The sequence below is a fragment of the Lichenostomus cassidix genome, chromosome 5, assembly GCF_008360975.1.
Source record: "Lichenostomus cassidix isolate B80296 chromosome 5, HeHo_3.0, whole genome shotgun sequence".
In the NCBI taxonomy this organism is placed as follows: domain Eukaryota; kingdom Metazoa; phylum Chordata; class Aves; order Passeriformes; family Meliphagidae; genus Lichenostomus; species Lichenostomus cassidix.
In genome coordinates this window covers 24,007,499-24,028,070 of record NC_139486.1, presented here as the reverse complement: position 1 = coordinate 24,028,070, position 20,572 = coordinate 24,007,499, and the positions used below count along the sequence as shown (strand labels likewise).

Below are 20,572 nucleotides of genomic sequence, written 5' to 3'. Positions count from 1 at the left end.
CATTCACATAGCTGCTACCCAGAAATCCAAAGTGAAAACAAACCAAAAATCCCTTAAAAGTTTCCATTAAATCTCTCTTGCAGGATAAATTTCAGTTTTTTCATGGAAGCAACTGAGCAGGATAAACAAGCAGCTAATTATGAGAATCTTGAATTCTAAGATCGACTTGGCCAAGCAAGTTCTTTCCTGTTTCTACTTTTCCATCAGAATAATATACATCTCCAAAGGACAGCAAACAGAAAATATTCTTTGTTTCCTTTTTTTGCATGATTTCAACATTCACTCCTATCTTAGGGCTGTATACCTTCATGAAACAGCACTCAAATAATGCATTGGAATTTTTTGAGTCATTATTTATTATTTTTTCAATAAATTCATGGATATTTAAGATGCTCAGAGCCTTTTTTGTAAAAGTGTATAATCTCATTTGTATTTCTTGTTGCTGTAATTGCACAAGTAACTAGTAAAATTACTTTAAATGTATCAGAATCATTGCCAAAGAGAATCCCAAGTCACTTACTTTTCAGCAACCACTGATCTTGAATGCTAAATCTTAAAACTGCAAAACCCTGACCTCTGTAACAATACATTGTTATTAACAAAAAAGCTTTCTCACCATGTCTTTTCTTTGAAATTAACTGATCACTATAATTAGTGCTTGTTGCAAAAACTATTACCAAAATTTTAATTGCAGTTTTTCTTGGATTACTTTTTTTTTCACGTAGTCCAATGCCAAAAGCAATATTTTGTCACATTTGAAGACAAACACCTTGCAAAGTCCAAAATACTGTTATTATTTTTGTAAAACCATCTTATCTTGAAAACCAGTTATTGGAGTGTTATAATATTTACTGTATCTTCTGACATATGGTAGCAGTGTGGATAGTGATCTCATATTTTCTTTATAAGATCTGGCCTGTATTCTAATTTCACTTTTTTTTAACGAGTTATGTGTTTTCTGCTGCTACAGGTGTTTTAAGTCCCAACATTTTCCTCTTTTGCCTCTCTTACTCAGTTTATTTTATTTACACAGATGACCTCTAGGAAATAAGCAAACAGACTTTTATCCTGGGAGTCCTGCTTTCCTTGCTTCTCCCAAAGTTCCATGTTTGGAAAATCATGAACCACTGTTTAAACTAGAATGATTTCCAGCACACCTTCTCAGTACTGCTATGTTTTAAAGGTGGTTTAAAAAGTATAGGAGATAAGTTTGCCAAAAGAATCAGGTTCAACTAAGAAAATATGTACACTGCTTTGACTCAGTAAACTCATACTTGGTATGGTTCATCTTCTTCATATTTACTTTTGCCCATATTAGAAAACAATTAGCTTACTAAACAAATTTGAGTATTTGGGATAAAAAAATCTACTTTGAGTCTCTCTCATTTGACTAAGAATTACATGATATTTGATAAGCTTGTTTAAAAATGGACATATCCAAATATTATTGTAAACACCCATTGATTTGTTTTACCTGCAATATAAGTATTTTACTTAGTTGGCTTACATAGTAGCTAATAATATTTGTTAATGTAATTTAACTGCTGTGAACCTTTACTGAACAAATATTGAAATTTATACAAGTCAAAGAAAGAGAATCTCTAATGACTTTTGTAAAAGCTTCCATTTAATAGTTAAGGAGAAAAGTTTATATGACATACCAGATGCAATTAACAGTAGATTTTACATTTAATAAAAAGAAAGAAGCATATGTATTTGCTTTATTCATTCCATCATAATTTGCATTAGAGCTGTGGGTGTTTAATGAGCAAATTCCAGCTAAAATGCTATATTGATTTTCTAAGTGAACTTTGTAATAGCTATCTACCTTACAAAAGCTCTCTGTTTACAATTGTTTTCTTTACTAAAAACTAAAAATGTTTTAGAATTGATGAGTTTAGCATAATGATTCTTTTAAAATGAAGAGCTCTTTTAGAGTATGCAGAGGTTTTAGTTACAAGGAGAAAGATGTTATTAAATTATTCCAAAACAAATAAAGTTTATACAACTAAATAGTGGTGCTGTACTTTAATATACTACAATATTTGCAAACATGGGAAAATAATCTTTTTTTCTTAATTCAGTTCTCTAGGATTTAAATATTTTAACTCTTGAATGGCATTATATATACATGAATTAGTAAATTACACAATTCATTTTAGCTTAATACTAGACTATTCATTTTTATATGTCATTTTCTTGCATGAAATATGAGTTCTGTAGGAATTTGTGTTTCTTCTTGGTCAGGCTTCAAGACAAAAAATGCAGGGTTGGTTGGTATGCCACTAGAACGTCTCCAAGCAATACCTTGTAATGCCAACCAGAGCAGCTGGTGACAAAGTAGCTGGATCTGATTTTTCTCTGGATCAGGAATCAAGGCGGTGTGGCAGTATGGAGCTAGTGTTTTGCTGGATGTGTCATGTCTTGAATGGAACTTAGAAGCATGACTTGGTGTTACTCTCAATCAGTTTTCACCTTGCATTTTTAAGAAGCATAGGGATGATAATCTGGATATTTTTTGCTCTTTCTAATACGAAGAAATTTCATGTCTCTCTTTCATAGACTCTAACCAGACAGCTTATACATCACACATTTTCCCAGATATGGCATACAATGTTTTGGTTTGCTGCTGCATTGAGACCCAAATGTATGTGCATTTCACTTATTTCAAGAAAGCCGTGGTCCTTACAGTCCTGAACTTCTGGTTTTGACTCATCTATAGCTCAATGTGAATGGAGAATGTTCACACTACCTGAAATTATGTAACTGTCATATTGTTCCCTATAGGGAAAAAAGGAATTAATAAAATACTAAATAAGAGTCAGAAATGTATAGGCATTGGGTGTATAATTGGAGAATATATATTGTTGTATAGGCATCAGCTTTGGCTGGTAAAGAAATTAGGTGAGTTAGTCTTCTGCAGACCATTAAAATTATTTAGATGAGATCTTTAAATATTTTCTTCATAAGCAATTTTTTTTGGACAGTGTCAGTATTGTTATGTTGTATTAAAATGCCGTGTAGCTAAGTATCTTTTTTTTTAGCTTAGATTACTATGCAAGCATCTTACATGATTTTCTACATTTTCCCTAATCCATTTTAATGTTAAAAAATTGATTTTCAATATTACTTTTAAGAAGCAGAACCAAAAGCCAGTCATTTGTTAGTGATATAGAATTACTATAAATATTTTTTAATGCAGTTGGTGCATCTGGTCATTGGGATATTTACTCCAATGCTTTAATTTAGTGGAAGGATAAGAAAACAACAAGAAAGAGTTGCTCAATTTAAGTCACTTTTTCATAGCTAATAGTTAAAATCAGTGTTTTATAATAGACTTTTGGGTGGGGGAAGGGTTCACTATTCAAGGCAATTAGCTTCTGAGCTGCCATCAGAGGTGGTAAGGTTTCAGATAAGCAGGATGCTTAAGTAACTTGAAAAATATCTTTTTCTGAATGCTTTCATACTGTTATATGTATATTACTTTCGTTTAATGACAAATAAGCAATAATCTGTTTTTTAAAAGCCTGTATAGTCATTATTACCTTTGGTTATACTTACACAGAGAGGGAATTAGATATGCCAAAAGACAGTCACTCTAAGTGTACATGTACATTCCAGATCCATTGCAGGAGTCAACAAACTGTGGATTTTCGTGCTGAGGTGACGATGTTGTAAGGTCTGACAGATGGCATGCGCTTGAAGAGGCCAGAAAGAAGTTAACTAAACTGGGAAATAATTAACCTCAGAATAGTAATAAATGCCAAATCTTCAGTTATTTTAGACAACTTTCTCTTCATTCCAGCAGTTGTTTTCATCATGAAAATTGCATAGTGTTTCCACTTCCAGCTTTATGGAAAGAGTTCTCTGTGAAGTATCTCTACCATGATGCTAGATAAACTGAAATAATTTACTGGAAAAGCTACGGTAAACAAATATATTAAGGTACTGATAGGTAATAATTACCATACCGAATCAAGCTGCTTGTGAATTCCAGATCCAGTCAGGACATAGCAGTTGCTCTGCAGTTTACCCAGGCAGTCAGTGCTCAGGCACCCTGCACAGTTTCCCTGCCATCACAGGTCTCATCAATCAAAATGGAAGTCTGGTGAGCTGAAGTGCACAGCCTAGGTTACCTCATATGGCTTTTTCTTGCTCTTGCTGAGCCACCTACCTTTGCAGATATCAGATGCATTCTCTGCAAGTGCTGCAAACTTATTTCTGGATACCAACCGGTGCAGATGCAGTGTTACAGCTGCCTTATTACTGTCTTAGTTTTTCCATTCCACATCAAGCAAAACTTTCTTGTAGCAATCAGGGGAAATAGATCTTCAAGGAAAAAAGGCAACTTCTTCTGGACAGAAGAGAATTTAATCAGTTTTTGTTAATTTTTGTGTACATTTCAAAATCTATGATTCTGATGCTGAATTTCTTTTGTTGTTGTTTGGGACACAGCTTGTTACAGCTCTGGCCTGATGACTAGGCTTGTAGCGCCTCTGCAGACTTGTTGTGAGGGGAGAGACTGCTCTTTCAGAAGTGGCATTTAGCCTTTCCCTGTCTGATTTTGTGTGATCTGCTGTTAGCCTGAAACCTTTTGCTAGCCCTGCAAAAAATGCTTCCTTACTCCTCAGTGACAGTCTTCTCCCCAGGTTCAGGGCAGGAGAATTCCTTTTTTTTGGTACTGACGAAGTGTATTTTGTGCCAGCAATATAGCTGCTACCAAAATGTGCTAGTGTGTTTCTTTTGTTTCATTCTGTGAAGAACAATATAATGTTTCATTATATTCCACTATGAGAGTTTTGTGCAATAATGTGCAGAGGTGAAGTAAGAGTAAAATAATAAACAAAGGCCAAAAAGTTAACGTCAATTTAGGTAAGAATGGAGGGACAAAAGCTATAGGCTTTTAGTAAAAGGGAGGAAGTAAGGAGGGAGGAACCATTTCTTTCAGATCTTAACTTAATGACTTAAGCAGTGGTTCAGAGAGGAGCAGAGAGTTCTGAAGGAAGTAAGGAAGCCCTGCAGCAATGGCTTAATAAAGAAAGTTCTTGAGAAATAAATACCAAAATTTGAAAAAAGTGTAGTGTGATGTTAGGAGACTATGGCTAAACTCCAGTTTGACAGATGAGAAGGGACAAGGAGGATGGAGAATTCAGGAGCCTACAGATCTCAACTGAGTTTTTTGAGGTGCCAATGAGAGAGGATATAGTCCTCTGTCTTGGAGTGACAGCAGTCTTACAGCATCCTGAAAGTCCCTAGACATTTGGAATGCATGGTTTTATGATGACTGTGAGGAGAGATTTGCAGTATTGCAGAGGGAAATGATGAAAGTATGAATAAAGATTTTAGTGGAGGCAGGGTCGAGGTAAGGATTCTGGCAGTGTGCCAGAGATGGTGTTAGACATATTGACAGGGGAGAGGCAGGGAGAAAATGTAAGCTCAGGATGAGGAATGACTTGAAGGTGTTAGTTTGCTCCCAAGGATAGACAGTAAATCTTAGTTTATTGGTACCTAATGCTCCAAGGTCCATGTATGCTGTAACAGATAATATAACAGTATATTACACAATAAAGTAAAGGCTTGGCAGAGAAGGAAGGATGCCAGCTGTGCCACTCTTGTGATACCAGACTATAAAAATATTAGAATTTTTAATATCACTGTGCCACCCTGATAGGAAGCAGTCTGATGGTAATAGTTTTAATGTATGATTACTTTTAACTGTGTCCTAGAAGAAACTTGCTACGCTCTCATGATTCTGAGCTTTAAGAATTACTTTTCCATTGAGCAAGTATTCAGAATGCCCAGCAAATCATTTTCTTGCCCTCTTAGATTTTACAGGGCTGAATTTGAAAACACATAGCTTTATTTAATACCTTAAAGTATTCTTTTCACCAATTAGCAGCAATTTAGTGTTGTGTTTAAGAAGTAATATAGGCCTCATGCAGAATAATCCAAGGTCATTGGAGAAGTGTTGATTTTAGGAGATGGTGGCAAAGGCTAATATAAGTGCATCTAATAGTGCTGTTCTCTGTCAAACTTGTTTGTTGAACACACTTTTGCAGCTCTGGTGGAAGAAGTTTATTCTGCTCAACGGGAACGTGATGAGGCTGTCATGGCAAGGCTTAGGTTAGCCAATGAAGAGAGAGATGAAGCATTTCTACGAGTCCAGCGTTTGGAAGAGTCTCTCAAAGAGTAAGTATACATTTCCTGCTCCGTGTAAAAAGGCTGTTGTGCCAGCCTGTGACAGTCATAAACTGCTCAACAGTGGTTATAGGAAAACTTAGCACAAACTTCTGTGGGATAAAATAGACTAGGGCTAATCTTACTGTGTTATTAGTTAATTTGTTAGCCATTCTGTAAAACCATATTTTTCTCTGGAGACTGAGAAAAAGTGAATAATTTTGATCACAAAAATTAAAAATATAATCAAAAGCTTTGGTATTGATTTATTGAAGGAGAAATAAGATGAATGTGACATTTTATAGGGATCTTTTGACACAGAGTACCAGAATGTCAGTCAAAAGTTGCAACATATAGGAAATCAATCAAGCCTTTAAGCCCACTAGACATTTCCTTCAGCAAAATTTCTACTAATGATATGGGTGACGCAGTAAAAATATAGGGATTTTTTCTTATCTTTAGTGTAGGAGCAGTTTGTAAGGTAATAAGGGTACAATCAATAGTTCACAGATTTTTAGTTATGCCATCTTAACACAACAGAAATAAGCAATCTTATGTTAAACAGAGCTAAGTCAGGAGAAAAAGATCAAGAGTGGTTTCCTTATCCCTTTGGGATATAGGCAGCTTTGAAGCTACAGTTTGCCTCTCCATACAATCCTTGTCCATCTGAGTTGTGATCATCTTGGTTATCATCTTTGTTAGTCCCCCAAAGGGTACTCCCACAAAAACTAGAGTTGCTGAGAAATTTCTCTTACTTTTCTGCCAGGAGAAATACAAAGCAAACAAGCTTTTTGTGGTAGGAGGCTGAATAGGTGTGGTTGTTAGTTAACTAAATGGCAGGCAATTATGTTTTAAATAATTGATTCTACTAAGAACACTCCTCCTTAGGGCAGAAAACCAGTCATCTTCTTTTAGGTATTTTTATAGTTTGGGCCAGAGAATATTATCTAAATTAATTTCAATAATCTGCACATAGTTTGTCCACCATTGCTCTGTAGAATTTACAAATTGCTAGGGTTTGTCACAGCATCACTATTTGTCACAAGTATGACTCAGCAGCAAGATTAGGAGATTGCGTACCCACAAGAATTAGTGCATGATTTGTTCAATATCTCTACAGAGCCCATTATATGTGAATATGCATCTGAAATCTGGCCTTAAACAGCAATCTCTGAGAAAATTACAGATGCACTTTAAATTCCGGTAAGAGGCATCATAACTGTGAGCCTTACTTGAGTCTCCAATTTCTTCTGCCAGTCTTCTCATCTTGTATGTTCCAAGAGTAAAGAAAGTTTTGTATGGCTCCAAACATCACATAATGCTCTATATAAATAGTTAGCATAAACCCAAGATCTTTGATCTTAAAGCATTCAAGTACTGCAGAAAATTAATTATTCCGGTCAGCAAACCTAGTCAATGATTTTTGGGTTTCTGGCATTTTGCTGCTTTTTCTGCAGTGGAATCCATAGACACGTGGGTGGCAGTTCTTGACACACATGAAGCCCTCAGAACACCTTCACTTGTTTTCCCTTCAACCACTTCTGTCTGCTTCATTCATGTACAGGAAAACTGACTTAGTTCTAAGCAAAAGTATGAGAAAGGAGCAGAAACTCCATTTCTCAGAGAACATGCACAGAGCCTTCCTCATAAAGGTGTCGTTGCAGAAGGCACTGGATACACTTGTAATGCCAAAGTAGTATTTGTTCCCAGGAGAGTCAGTAACTCCCTTGACTGATAGTTTGGAGCCAAGCTATTATGCTTTATTGCCATCATTTGGAGAACAGCAATTGCACTGGCTGTCATCCACTTGGGTGTTCTTTCTGATGCTTTGTAGGGAGGTCTGATACCCTGATTCCATTCACAGTCTCAGAACTGTGGAGGCTTAGGAGATTTCCCTGTGGAGAACACCAACTTTCTTTTCTAACTACCACCCTTGATATTTTCTTTCTTCCTTATGGTGGCTGTTCAAAAGGTGAAGTTCTCTGTCTCAGATGTGGAGCACACAGAGGTTTGCGGCTTTTATGAAGAACATTGGCCACTTGTGCCACACTCATCAAGTTTTAGAGCACAGGTCACTCTTTCCATCTGCTTTGGACTTATTCCAATCAGAGAACTTTACAAGAGGGCAATAGTGAACAGCCTGCCAACCTTTAGCAAATGCTTTAATGCTTTCTTTAAATTAGCAGCTGGAGCAGTTCTATTGTCATTATTTAACTGTAACAACCAAAATTCTTTCAGCCCTGTTTGCCCTAGGGGTTATGTTGTCAAAATGTGTTTAGAAATGGGGGGAGGAAGAGGAATCCTTGGTTGTTGCTGTTTGAAATAATGAGGTTTTCACACTCATTGTCTATGCACAGCACAGGGAGACTTAGCACGGCAAATACACAGCTCTGGATGCTACTTTTTTAAAATACTGTCACCTAAGGAGGTATTTGTATACCTACAGACAGATCCCTTGTGGCAGTAATATGCTGGAAGGCATGCTTATGGCAGAGGTTCATACTCTTTTTTCCCACTCCCATTTCTCCCTAAGGTGTCTGCTTACCCAGCCTGTTGGTTAGCTGGGTGATTTTGCAGCACTTTTAGCAGGGTAGAAGTTCTCTGGAGAAGCTGATTCAGTCCTGCCAATTTACTTTGACAAATACCATTCTTTTCATTGTGAATACAAACTAGCTGGCAATCCATTTTTTAAGTCCCACATGAAGTGGCACTTAGAACAATGTAAAAACCTAAAGCAGGACCTCTACAAGGATCCATCCTCTACAAGGATGTGAATTTTTTATAATAATATAATAATTAATATTATTATCTTAGATATTTTATTATTTGTGTTACTTTATGAATACAAGTCAAACCCAGCAAAGGTTAGCTTTTATTTTTTTTTTTCAGTTCTGGTGATGACTGAATGTGTTGGAGTAGTTACTGCTTGTGAATTGCCATATAAGTATACCAGCTGTTATACACTGACAGTACACTGTGAAATATTTCTTTTTAATTTAAAAACTTGATTTGTGTACTGGTTGATTTACTATGCTTTGTGTACTGTTATCTGCTAAAACTGGTGGAAAAGGTGGTAGCGTGTTGTCAAGTGTTTTATGATGTTTGCTAGCTAAAATCATGGCTTTGGAGCAGCACCTGTCACAGCATCATTGAAAAAGTGTTGCTGTTTAGAAGGTGTTTAATGGTACTATATCTGTCTTAAAATATCATAGGCTACTTTTAGTAGAAGTCACCGTTAAGTAAGTAGCAATGGAGTGGTAAGGTAACTTTCATATGCTCATTTTTCCAGAAAAGAGATCTCTGTCCATTTAACTAACCTTAGGTAAAATAAAATGTGTACTATCCCGTTTATTAGATTTTTGTGCTATCACTTACTGCTTTTGCACAGCCAGTGTTCAATGCTGTATGACTAAATTCCTCGTATCATCTTTGTATTTGACAGGTCAATATATGTTCTGTTGAAATAGAAAGGGAGGAAAGTGCAAGCAGGTTTGTTCCGGAATTAAATAAGGACCTTGCAGAGAATTGGCTTAGGTTCCTATTTTATGCAAGACATAAAATCAAAATATTTTAAAGTAACTTCAACTGGTTTGGGATTCTTCCCCCATTTTGGAAGAAAGAGGTGGAAAAATAATTACTTAAAAATGGGAAAAAACCCCATCAACGAAAGTCATGTTCTGTTTCATTTGGGGTGCAGTAAAAACAAAAAAAAATACATCAGGTAAAAGTTGTAAGCCCAGAAATAAATAAAATAAAAGCATCAGTCATTTCTATCACTGGGGAACTTTTTTCATCTAAGCACATATGAACAATTGATCCTTGTAGTCATATATAGCAGTAAACATTAATAACTTAACAGTCTGAAGTCAGTGCTGAAGATATGGAGCATTATTGAAAGATGGAGTCGAGCAGGTGGCACTTTAATATGTTCAGTGTCATGGTTGACTCTAAAGACTAGTAGAATGAAATTACTTGAGGTTCTAAAGATTTAAAAAGCGAACTCATTTTGCTGCACTAAGGAAATGCTACTGATCAGGCTTTCTGTGTCCCTTTTTTCTAGGCTAGAAAATATTAACCCTGAAGAAAATGACATGGTAAGCCATTCTCTGAGGAGATTTCTTGATGTCAGTCTTATATCTTAGAGGCTTAAGTTCAATTGAGTGGGTTTCAAGAACTAAGATGTGGGAAAAAGAAGAATTGACACACTAATAATGTACATCTTTGCTGCAATATGAAAATTCAATAACTTCACTCAGTCAATTTACAATTCACATGTGCCTATTAATTAAAACCCTATATTAAATAAAATATATTAAAACTTCATGTCTGACTAACATATAATGCTGTTGGTAGACATTACAGGAATTACTGAACAGAATAAACAATGCAGACACAGGGATAGATATACTGAAGAATGGAGCTATAATTCTGAACCGAATACACAGGACCAAAGAACGTAAAAAGAAAATAATAGCTGAGGAAATGAATGCAGTAATAGAACAACGGGATGCTGCATTATCTCAAGTAAGTCTCTACAAGTATATAATCAGTGAATATCAAATTTCTTTTGTTTGTTTGTTTGTTTGTTTTAGGTTTTTTGTTTTACTTTTGGGGGAGAAAACTATTTTGTTTACTTCTATATGTTGAAAATCTCAAAGGAGAACCATTGTAGTAAATGTCTGATTACTGATCAACTTTTTCTTCATGGTAGTAATGCCCATTAAAATGGCATCACTGTGTTGCATGAGAAAAGTCATGTTTGTATTTTTTGTGCTTCATTACTATGTCTTCTTTCTAAAACAAAATAGTTTTCAGTGAGTTGACCAATCTAAAAAGCTATTAAGGGCTTAGACTTGCAGTATGCTGTACTGGTAAAATGCATTGGATGACAGTCAACTGGGACTAAAGGATTTATAAAGGGTTATAAGTAGCAAAAATATGCATTAAAGGAAGGTAACAGTACCACATGCAACAATGCAGGCAATTCCTCCCTTTGTTGCTTTACATTCGGGAGATAAAAATCAGCATGTGGTCCTTGACTCCCAAAGTCTTTCCCATCTGCTATGTGACTTGAAAGAATCTGGTTCCTTCTTTCTACTCAGATCACTCATTCCCTGCAATTTCCTATTTTGACAGAACAGCAATTGTCTTCATTCTCTTCACCATAAAAAGAGTCCTTGCTTTTCTCATCCCATGGAAGAGTTTTTCTGTTATTTTTTGGTTTGAGTTTGAGTTTTTTACTCACCATTTTTTTACTGATTTTTGACCTAGATTTAACTCAATAGGAGTAAGTCATAGGGAGGAACAGTCCAAGTAGGGAATGTATCTCCTGAGAAAAGATCTTAGACTGGATGAAGCTCCTTATGTATTTATGCCAGGCGTGAAATTTCATCTGACTCCTCCAGTATTGAAAATGTTGATTTTTAATGTAAGTAACCAGAGTTGGCCCACATCTAACTAATTTCTACTAGATTTGGGTTTGTGATCTTTAATGATATCAATAATGTTATTTGAATTTATGTTCTGTTGAGAAGTCTTCTGATAAAAGTGCCTCTTCTACACACACTGCAATTTTCACGCTTTTTTTACTCATTGTTTTTTCATTCTCTCCTACTTTAACCTTCAAAGCCCCGTCTGCCTGGTGCTAAAAATTATTTGTGTGTCTGTCAAGTATGTATTGCAAAAAATTTTAATGTATTAGTGGTGGTATTTTACTTCCTCAGTCTACCTTTTTTGCTTTTATAATAATATTGCTGGGATGTTTCCCAGCATAGCTACTGGAAAACATCCAATAACCCTTCCAAAAATTTGTGTTCTTTCTTCTTTGCACAGGGCATTTGAAAAGTGAGCAGCTTGTAAGAGAAAAGCTTTCAGCAAAGGGAAGGGTCTTTTGATATTTTTATTTTCATTTTTTCAGGATTTGATTCTTTCAGGCATACTTGTTCCATAAAACTCCAATGAATGTCAGAAGAATATAATTGTCAGGCATTTTAATACATGTATTAATTTAATTGATTTTAAGCTGCCTATTTAAGGAGTAATCTTTTTCAAGTAATCAGCTTGAAAATTAATAAAGATAATTATTTTAGATAGTAATGACTCAAGTATCACCACTAGCAAAGCCATCTTTAGTCACGTCAGGAAAAAGCACAGGTAATGTTAAGTAGATACTGCAGCTGAAAAAATAAATTAATAGAATAATAAATCCTCAGCAAATGAAAATGTAAATATTTGGTGTTAAGCTGTAGTACTATGATACTGTTAGCAATTTATACCACCATTTTTTTAAAATTAATTGTTTTTAGTAAAACTATTCATCATGTGTTTTCAAATATATGATGCTTTTACGGCTGTTGTTGTTGAACCTAGAAAATAGGTCCTTGGAATTGAAGCTACCTTTTCAATGTGTGTTTCTCACTTTGATGATTCCTTGGGAATTCTTACCATACTTGAATTATTAGTAGTCTTTTGTTAACATTGAAATAGCAGTAGTTATTACAGTGCTAACAGCAAGAACAATAGGAAAGGGATTCTACATTAGACCACAAAGGGACTAGATATAATTCAGGGGATGTATACGCTTAGCATAACAAATGCAAATTATTGGAAGTTAGATCTGGGGTTGCCTCAGGCATTTGTAACATCTGTAAGTTAAAATCTTTTTCCTTTTGGTCGAAGTGGCATCAAATATGAAGCGGGGAATCGAGAGCAGGTTAAGAAGCAGAAATAGAGTAAACCATTAGCAAGCTGTGGCAATCCTCTGGAAAATGCATTTTTAAAGTTCAGAGGTCACTGGGCAATGGAGTTAAATGTTGCATGACACACTGTGCTGTTTTGTTCCTGGTTGCTGTTGTGTGGTGCTGGAGTGTCATTTGAGTGACCACCATAAATGTTCCATATGATAGAGAACTACCTGCACAGTAACAAGTGTTTGGGCTGTGTTTAGTGAAGCTGCATCTGTTACTTTTCACTGTGGTTTTCTTCACAAAAACCAGGCATTTGGCAATTGAGTACAGTGAACATGAGTAGTATTGAGCTTTTAGGGGTTAATTCACAGGATTTCTGATTTTTCTAAGAAACAATAATGCTGAAGCCTTCACAGCTCAAACACATTGCATTGATTTCAAGTGACAAATAGGTTACATTTCTAGAGAATGGACATTCTATAAGCTGTGCATTTCCTATGACCAGGTAAATACTGATTACTTCCAACTAGTCTTTTAAATTGAGCTTTATAATGCTTTTTCTGGTAGCTATACTGTTGAGGTGCATTTAACTGGACTGCAATTGCAGCATACTCGATGATTAGCTAGTTGTAATTCTTCTGCTTGAATTATACTTGAATAAATTTTTTATCTTCAAAAAATGAAGAGCTGTGTCCATGTCTTGGAAAAGCAATGAAAATGTTTTTTCTGACTGTAACACCCAAGAACCTCTGCGGATTTTTTGCAATTTCCAATGTGAACTTTGCTTCCTAGTAGGAAGCAGATTGAGGCACTTCTATCACTGTATTGAGCTGTGCAAGTGTATGTAATCTTAGATCTTTCACTAGATTGCTGAGCAAATATGCAAACTACTTTTTGTATGTGTGAAAACAAATGAAATGGTATAAACTCAAATATTTGATACTACTTTTAGTATGTATTTTCAAGTGAATAATAAACAAACAACTAAAGCATGGCTAAACATTTACATCCATCTTCTCCTGTATCAACCCCTTTAAAAAAACAAACTCAACAGTTTGGTTGTATTTGCTAAGATATGTTTGTTAGTGAACAGTTATTGTGTGATGCTAAGGATCTTTGGTGTGTTTTATGACTGATCCTCTGAAAAAAATAAAAGATCATTTTCTTGTCTGTAATGTTCAGTTTTGTCTTAACCCATTCAAGGAAAAAACTTATTTGTCCAATGGATCGTAACACGGTTTTACCTTTCTTAAGAAATCTTTCTTGCTTGAGTAATCCAATTAGTGCCAGACATTTAGTAGAGATTCCATATGGCATAGTCACATTGCGTGATCTTCATAAAATAGGCTAAAGGTGTGGTTTCCAGCAGGAGGCAATACAGTACAATGTCTCAGCCACCTATTAGCCACATCACACCTTACGGACAGGAATGTTGATATCATTACAGGGTTGGCAGCTGAAAACTTGAGTAAGTCATTACAATTAGTTTTCTTCTGGTTTAGACAAGAAAGGGGACCTTTTAATTGGTACAGCTTGAAGGAAGTGATTTTTTAAAGCTCATTAAGAGATTAGGAGATTGTGTTTTTGATATGTTTCCAGTCCTAACTAATTCTGTAAAGGTGGGAGTTTTTTAATTGGTAACAGTCAGTTCTATAGAGAGTTCTAAATATTAAAGATGTGTAATTTGCTGTTAAGGAATAGCAGTGGTTTCATGGCTGGCAAAGTATGATCTCTAGTACACTGATCCTGAAGCAAAAACATAACTGGCAAGCAAACCTGGTTTTACAGCTTTGAATAGTTTGACCACATCCTGCTGTGCAGGAACATGCTTATGACTGTTCATGTAAAAAATTGGCAGGCACCCAGTTGCTCATCTGAAGCAAGTTAAAGAATCCTTCTCCATTTTGAGGCGCTGTTTGGCAGCAGGCGGCACTTTATCGTCATTGAAAACAATGACGAGATGCACTATGCTTGACTTCCCATCATTATCAGTTTCGACTAATGACTAATAACTGATAAATGTCTGTACTTACAACTAGCCAGCTTGTTGCTAACTTTTTCGTTGTTGTTGTTGTTTTTGTTCTACTAAAGCAGTTTTCCTCCTTTTGCAACTAGTGTGTAGAGCTCTGTGGTATCTGTGATTCACAAAGCATTAAGGCATTCTCAGCACACTAATGAACAGGTCTTACTGAGGTAGTAAACCCAAGAGTGGTATGAAATGTAAAAACAAAAAATGTACATGAAAAAAATATTGACAGATCTTGGACTCGTAATTGGAGAATACTCAGGTGACAGGTTACAATACCCCATGACTCTTGGGGCAGAGGTGATCCATTTGTAACCCAAACCACAGTTTGGGATGTTATATTTTCTTTTACTTTTAATTAGCAGTTTTGTTTGATACACTGTGTTTTGGTACCCTTTGGCACTTCTTGATTAAGGATGCTAATTATGTTCTTGGCTGGCAGGAGCACATCTGACAGTATCCTCCTACCTGCTCTGTCAAGGTGCTTACCCTACTTTTCCCTTTGCTGCTGATATTTGGGAACAGGAAGAGGTAGGATGCTTGGGTGATGCTGAACTGATGATTTTGGTCATGGGCTTATTTCAGGAGGAAAGTGCAAGTAAAGGGGATGTTTATTGTACTTTGAGGATCCAAGGACTATGCTTGTTTACTCTAATGGCTGGTTTCCTTTGGGAAGGCAGCAGCACATTGCTGTTGCTCTCATTTGCATCCTTTTCTTTGAGAGGTAGCTGATGAATGGGCATGGGGAAATTCCTTGCCAGCAGGATGGTTAAATAGAGAGGGGACACCTGTCTGCAGGATACCCCTTTTGCCCTGTGAATTTAGTCCAAGTCCTGACAGAAAGCAATAGGGATTAAGATACAGAGTAGATTAAAAATAAAAATAATTTGAGATTTAACATTAAAAGTTGCAGAGTGACTGCAGGAATTAAAGAAAGAGGGGTTGAGGAAATGGTTGTCAGTTTTATTGGGATTCACATCAGTGGGCTCAGGTAAAGCTCACGAATGTTTCTTCTTTGAAAGTAATGCTGAGTAAAAGGGATCCTGAAGGGAGATCACAAAAAGCCAAGTTATATGAGCAGTGATTGTGATTAGCAATATTAGTTTTAGTCTGTTTAATTGCATTGCACTGCAACAGTGCTTTAAAATGTCCCATTTCATTTCCTCTGTACCGAAATAAAGACAATCCTTTGAATGTTTAACTAAATCCATGTTTTAGGAAGTCCATTTTATACTCAACATGGTGAAGTACATGCTTTCTTTGCTGCTTCTCAGAATAAACCAAGTGAATCTCTCCAAGCGCCAAACCAATTCAGTGATTGCTGTATTTGGGACACGTGGAGTAAAACTGTTGTGAATGATTCTGAAGAGCAAGAGGAATCTTTTGCATCTCAGAAAAGGGCAGGTTCTTCACTACTTGGCTACTTACTTTTTCTAAAAACAAACCCAGTTTGAAAATATATAATAATTCTTTACTTTGCAAGATGATAAGATGTGCTCTGACTCTCTACCTCAGCTATATCTGTGCTGGCTTTAGCATGAATATTTTCCAGGAGGATATTCCATTAAATATTTGGCCACATTTAGAAGATCATGAAGTATTTTTTTTCGTCTGAAGTAGGAACTTTAGTCCACTGGAGGCTTAAATAGAGAAGAAACTGGCCAAACAGAATCCTCTTAGTTTCTTATGCTGGGTTTTCTGATTTGTGTAGAATGTCCCCCCAAAAAATAATATCTGTTTAATCTTTTGCCATAGTGCTATATTTAATTTGATCAGGGTACATAATTCACAGGGTATGTATGTAAGTTTTCCAAACATTCAGAAATCTGAGGAGTGGTGAGGTGTGCAAATGGGATGGTAGGAGGAGGTTTCGGGACACTACAAATCTGTGTTTGACATCAGTTTGACAAACTGTGTCAGTTTGTCTCTCACATTGATGTAGCAGAGGTAGTGATTTCTCTGTAGGCAGATATCTGTTAATAGAAACTCCCTTTGGTTTCAGTGGAGTTGGAATTTCACTAATGAAAGCAAGTATTTTCCAACTTATTCCTTAGTTTAGACTTCAGTGAGGCTTTGGTTGCATGAGGTCTTGTATTTTTTGAGTTAATACTTCTTGCAGCTTGAAGTGCGGGTCAGATGATAGGTCATTAGTGGAGGGAGAGGAGGATCTGAAGGAAATTTCCCTAAGGAGCTCTTATACTGAACTTTTGCATTTAGTCCATGAATGCCAAGAGTGAGTAAATATGTAAATGTTAATGCAGTGTTTCCTTGAAGAGAGGGATTACGGTTTTTCTTCTTGAGCTTTAGAAGCAAAATTTTAATTGATACTGCATTTCTTCTTTTTGCTGCCATAAGGTTTTGACTGAATGATGCCCGGAGACACATCATTGTTTGCATTGTTAAATCACCTGTTGTTCCTCTGCAAACAGTGTGTTGTGCAGAATTCAGAAAATACATGTCTGCATAGTATTTGAGGGCATGATCAAGCTTGATATCTTTAATTGTAAACTTTAATGAATTTCCAGTTGAACATTCATCCTCTCTTCAGTACCTAGAAACTCCTCACCCCTTTGAAAATGGCAGTAAATTTGCATTCAAGCTTGTTCCATTAATTGCTATTTGACTCATCTATCATGGTGCTAAGCTTTATATTCACACAGCTTAGACTTTCAAGCCAATTTCTGGAATTAATTTAAATATTTAATGTCAAAACCCTAGGACGAAAGAGAGGAAATATGTTTTGTATGCTTATTGATCACCTGTTTCAGTAGCAGCAACCCACAGAGGAAACTTCCAATGTGATAAATGCAGAATTCAAACAGTATTCCCTTTGAAGATTATCACTGTGTGTGCAATAAGGTTTATAGGTAGCAACATTGTGCATGCAATATGTTCTGTAGGTACCAAAACCCTTGTAGAGGTACCTTAAGTAAGTTTTCCATGATACTTAACACTTCACCATTTCAAGTTAGGTACTGAGTGTTGAATCAGATTTTGCTTTGGTTACTTACTGGATAAAAGGTTGGATTTTCTTAAAAATTGGGAAAAACAAATAAAGCTATGTGCTTTGTATGAAAAGCTGGTTTCCTTAGTCAACTTTCTAAGGAAGCTATGCAAAATTACTTTGTTATTTTGGATACGCAGATGAGTTTCCACAAAAATTCTTTTGATAAACAACAAAGATTTTTGTGTTTATTTTTTATTGTTAATATGGAGTCTGCAAAGGCTAATATGCCTGACCTGGGTGTTCACTTGCTTTTCCTCACTTGACCCTTCTTCAGTGTTCATAAGTTGCAATTTTATGTTTTATTATGCCTGTATTAGTGAGCAGTGTGAACAAATAGTGGTGGATCTGGAGTATGAAGCAGTTCTCAACATCTGACATCCACATTAACCCCATTCTGGAGTGGGAAGAGGGGGTTTGGTTTGGTTTGGTTTGGTTTGGTTTGGTTTGGTTTGGTTTGGTTTGGTTTGGTTTGGGGTGTTTTGTTTGTCTGGATTTTTTAATCAGACTATCTGTTGTTGAGTCCTATAGACTGAATACCATTTGTGTCAGAATGCACTAGGTGCATTCCTAGAGTGCATCTTTGAATTTGCTTAAATCAAAAAAGGAATCCAATTTGTTTTCTCGGATAGCACTCCATGGTGCAGAACAAAGCATAATAAGTAGAGAAAGTGCAAAGTAGCATGCAAAGTGTGTATTACATGAAATTAAGGATAAAAATGAGATGATTTTAAGAAAGAGAATGAGACTAAAATAAATAGGGAAGTAGAAGCTATCTATGTTCATGGAGAAAGTATTCTAGTATGTTTATATTCAGACTTTTCCCTTTGAAAACTATTAGACTACTTTATATGCAGGCTTTTCTGTTGATGATTTTTGTCCTGTTGTCAAGATGTAAATGAACTTGGTTCCTGCAAGGAGAAATAGGTTTCAAACTAGTAGCATAAATTACAAATAAAATGTTGCAGAGAATGTAAAGTTTGAATTTAGTTGTGCAGTGGAGTTATCTTCAAAGAGCAGAGGCAAACTATATTCCTGATCATGCCACTTCCACAACATCAGTAATTGACTAAGAGTATTGTGGGACATGGAGCTAAGAAGAATGAATAGAGCTACTTTTTGTTGACTTAATTTATTTTTATTTCCAGAGTCCCTGAGGTGAAATATTCACCTCACTTCCAGCATTGCAATACCCTCCACAGTCATCCTTATGGTTCAGCACGTGTGCTAAGCTGGCAGGAAAGGACATGAGTAAGGAAGCTAAGGTCTAGCAGTAACAGCGGGTGTAAAGAAAAATTGCTGTGATGATGATGAGCTGATTATTCATTTTCAGTAGAATTGGAGATGATTGTGACTGAAATGTGGGATAAAAATCTTTTTGTTAGTTCAATTTGTTTCTAGATTTTTAACTGTTTTTAAATTATTAGGTAAAGATTGCCAAAATGGAAATTTTCCCTCTTGCTTTGGTCTGAATATCGTGACTTTTTTTTGGTTGTGAAGCTGCTAATCAATTTTTCCAAGTCCTTAGGCTTGATGAAATTGTTTTAGGTATTCTGGTGTAAAGTGTATAGTGCTCTTGACAAAAAAATAAAAAAAGGTACAAGAAAATCTATCAATATTCTCTTTATGAAACTGAGATTTCACAGTAGCATTAACTTATCTTTGTCTGGTTCACCAAGTATGGCTACATTTGTTTGTTGTATGGCTTTACTGTTTCGTGCTTCAGATTGTGCGTATCTAGGATTTAGCCTCTTTTCCATGTTCTGTTTATTCACTGTTAATTATTTTTCAAGCTGAGTTGCTTGAGAACAAGAAAAATTTAGCTTCCATTACCCTCTATTGCAAATGAAGGACAGGCTTTCCTATTGCATGTAGTCTGCATGGGATTGTAAGATGCTGTTGTCAGGGAACTTTTTAATGCTTTCTGCTGTTAATGCTTTGTTGTCATTCTTTTCAGTTGTCTTTTTGATTCATTGTTGAATATGAAGCACAGAATATTCTGGTTTATAATTTACTTTTGTATTGAAAATACTTTTTAATTACCCAATTCAAATACATAGAAATACTTTAAGGCCCTTAAGAAGCTGTGACTGTAAAAAGTAAAATACTTGTAGCTATAACATAAGAAAAGTTATTGCAGTTGAAGAACAGTATTAAATCATACAGGTATGACAACTTTTTACACTTTTGGAGTTGTTATCAGATATAAAGAATGCAAGTGGCTAACTACACGGTATTTATTGGTGTAGAATATTGATGCAGTAATGCTTATGAATGTATACTTTATATTGTTAATAACATAGAATTGATAACTATGTTTTGAGAGAGAGAGGAATTTTAACATTACCTATTATTAATTAATTACTAGCTATAAGCATGTAAATCTAAGTATTAACAAAAGTTGTGCAACAGTTATAGGTTATCTTTCAGTTATGCTGGGTTGCTTATTTCTCCGTTGTCTGTAACATCTTTCTCTGCTATCTGCAGAAACATTACCAAAGATTAGAGAAACTCCCAAAACAAAGCAAAGCACTCTGTCTAAAGAATGGCTATGAACTCTCTGCTCCTAGTTGTCTTTTGAGATGACTTTTCACCAATAGGTAAGATTTCTTTTAAGTCATGTTATAATCATGACGAGGAACTCCTTATTTCAGAGATGGTATTGCAGATCCCAGCAAT

General features: G+C 35.7%; 1 protein-coding gene across 3 annotated transcripts in view; it reads left to right on the top strand.

The window, feature by feature from the left end:
- Positions 1–20,572, top strand: part of MIPOL1 (mirror-image polydactyly 1) — a 180,856-nt gene that overhangs the window by 56,941 nt on the left and 103,343 nt on the right. For all 3 annotated transcript variants that reach the window (XM_085061860.1, XM_085061862.1, XM_085061861.1), the window contains exons 7-9: positions 6,060–6,189; positions 10,238–10,271; positions 10,531–10,701. In XM_085061860.1, coding sequence (XP_084917986.1) covers positions 6,060–6,189; positions 10,238–10,271; positions 10,531–10,701 — 335 coding nt within the window. The remainder of the gene's footprint in view (positions 1–6,059; positions 6,190–10,237; positions 10,272–10,530; positions 10,702–20,572) is intronic.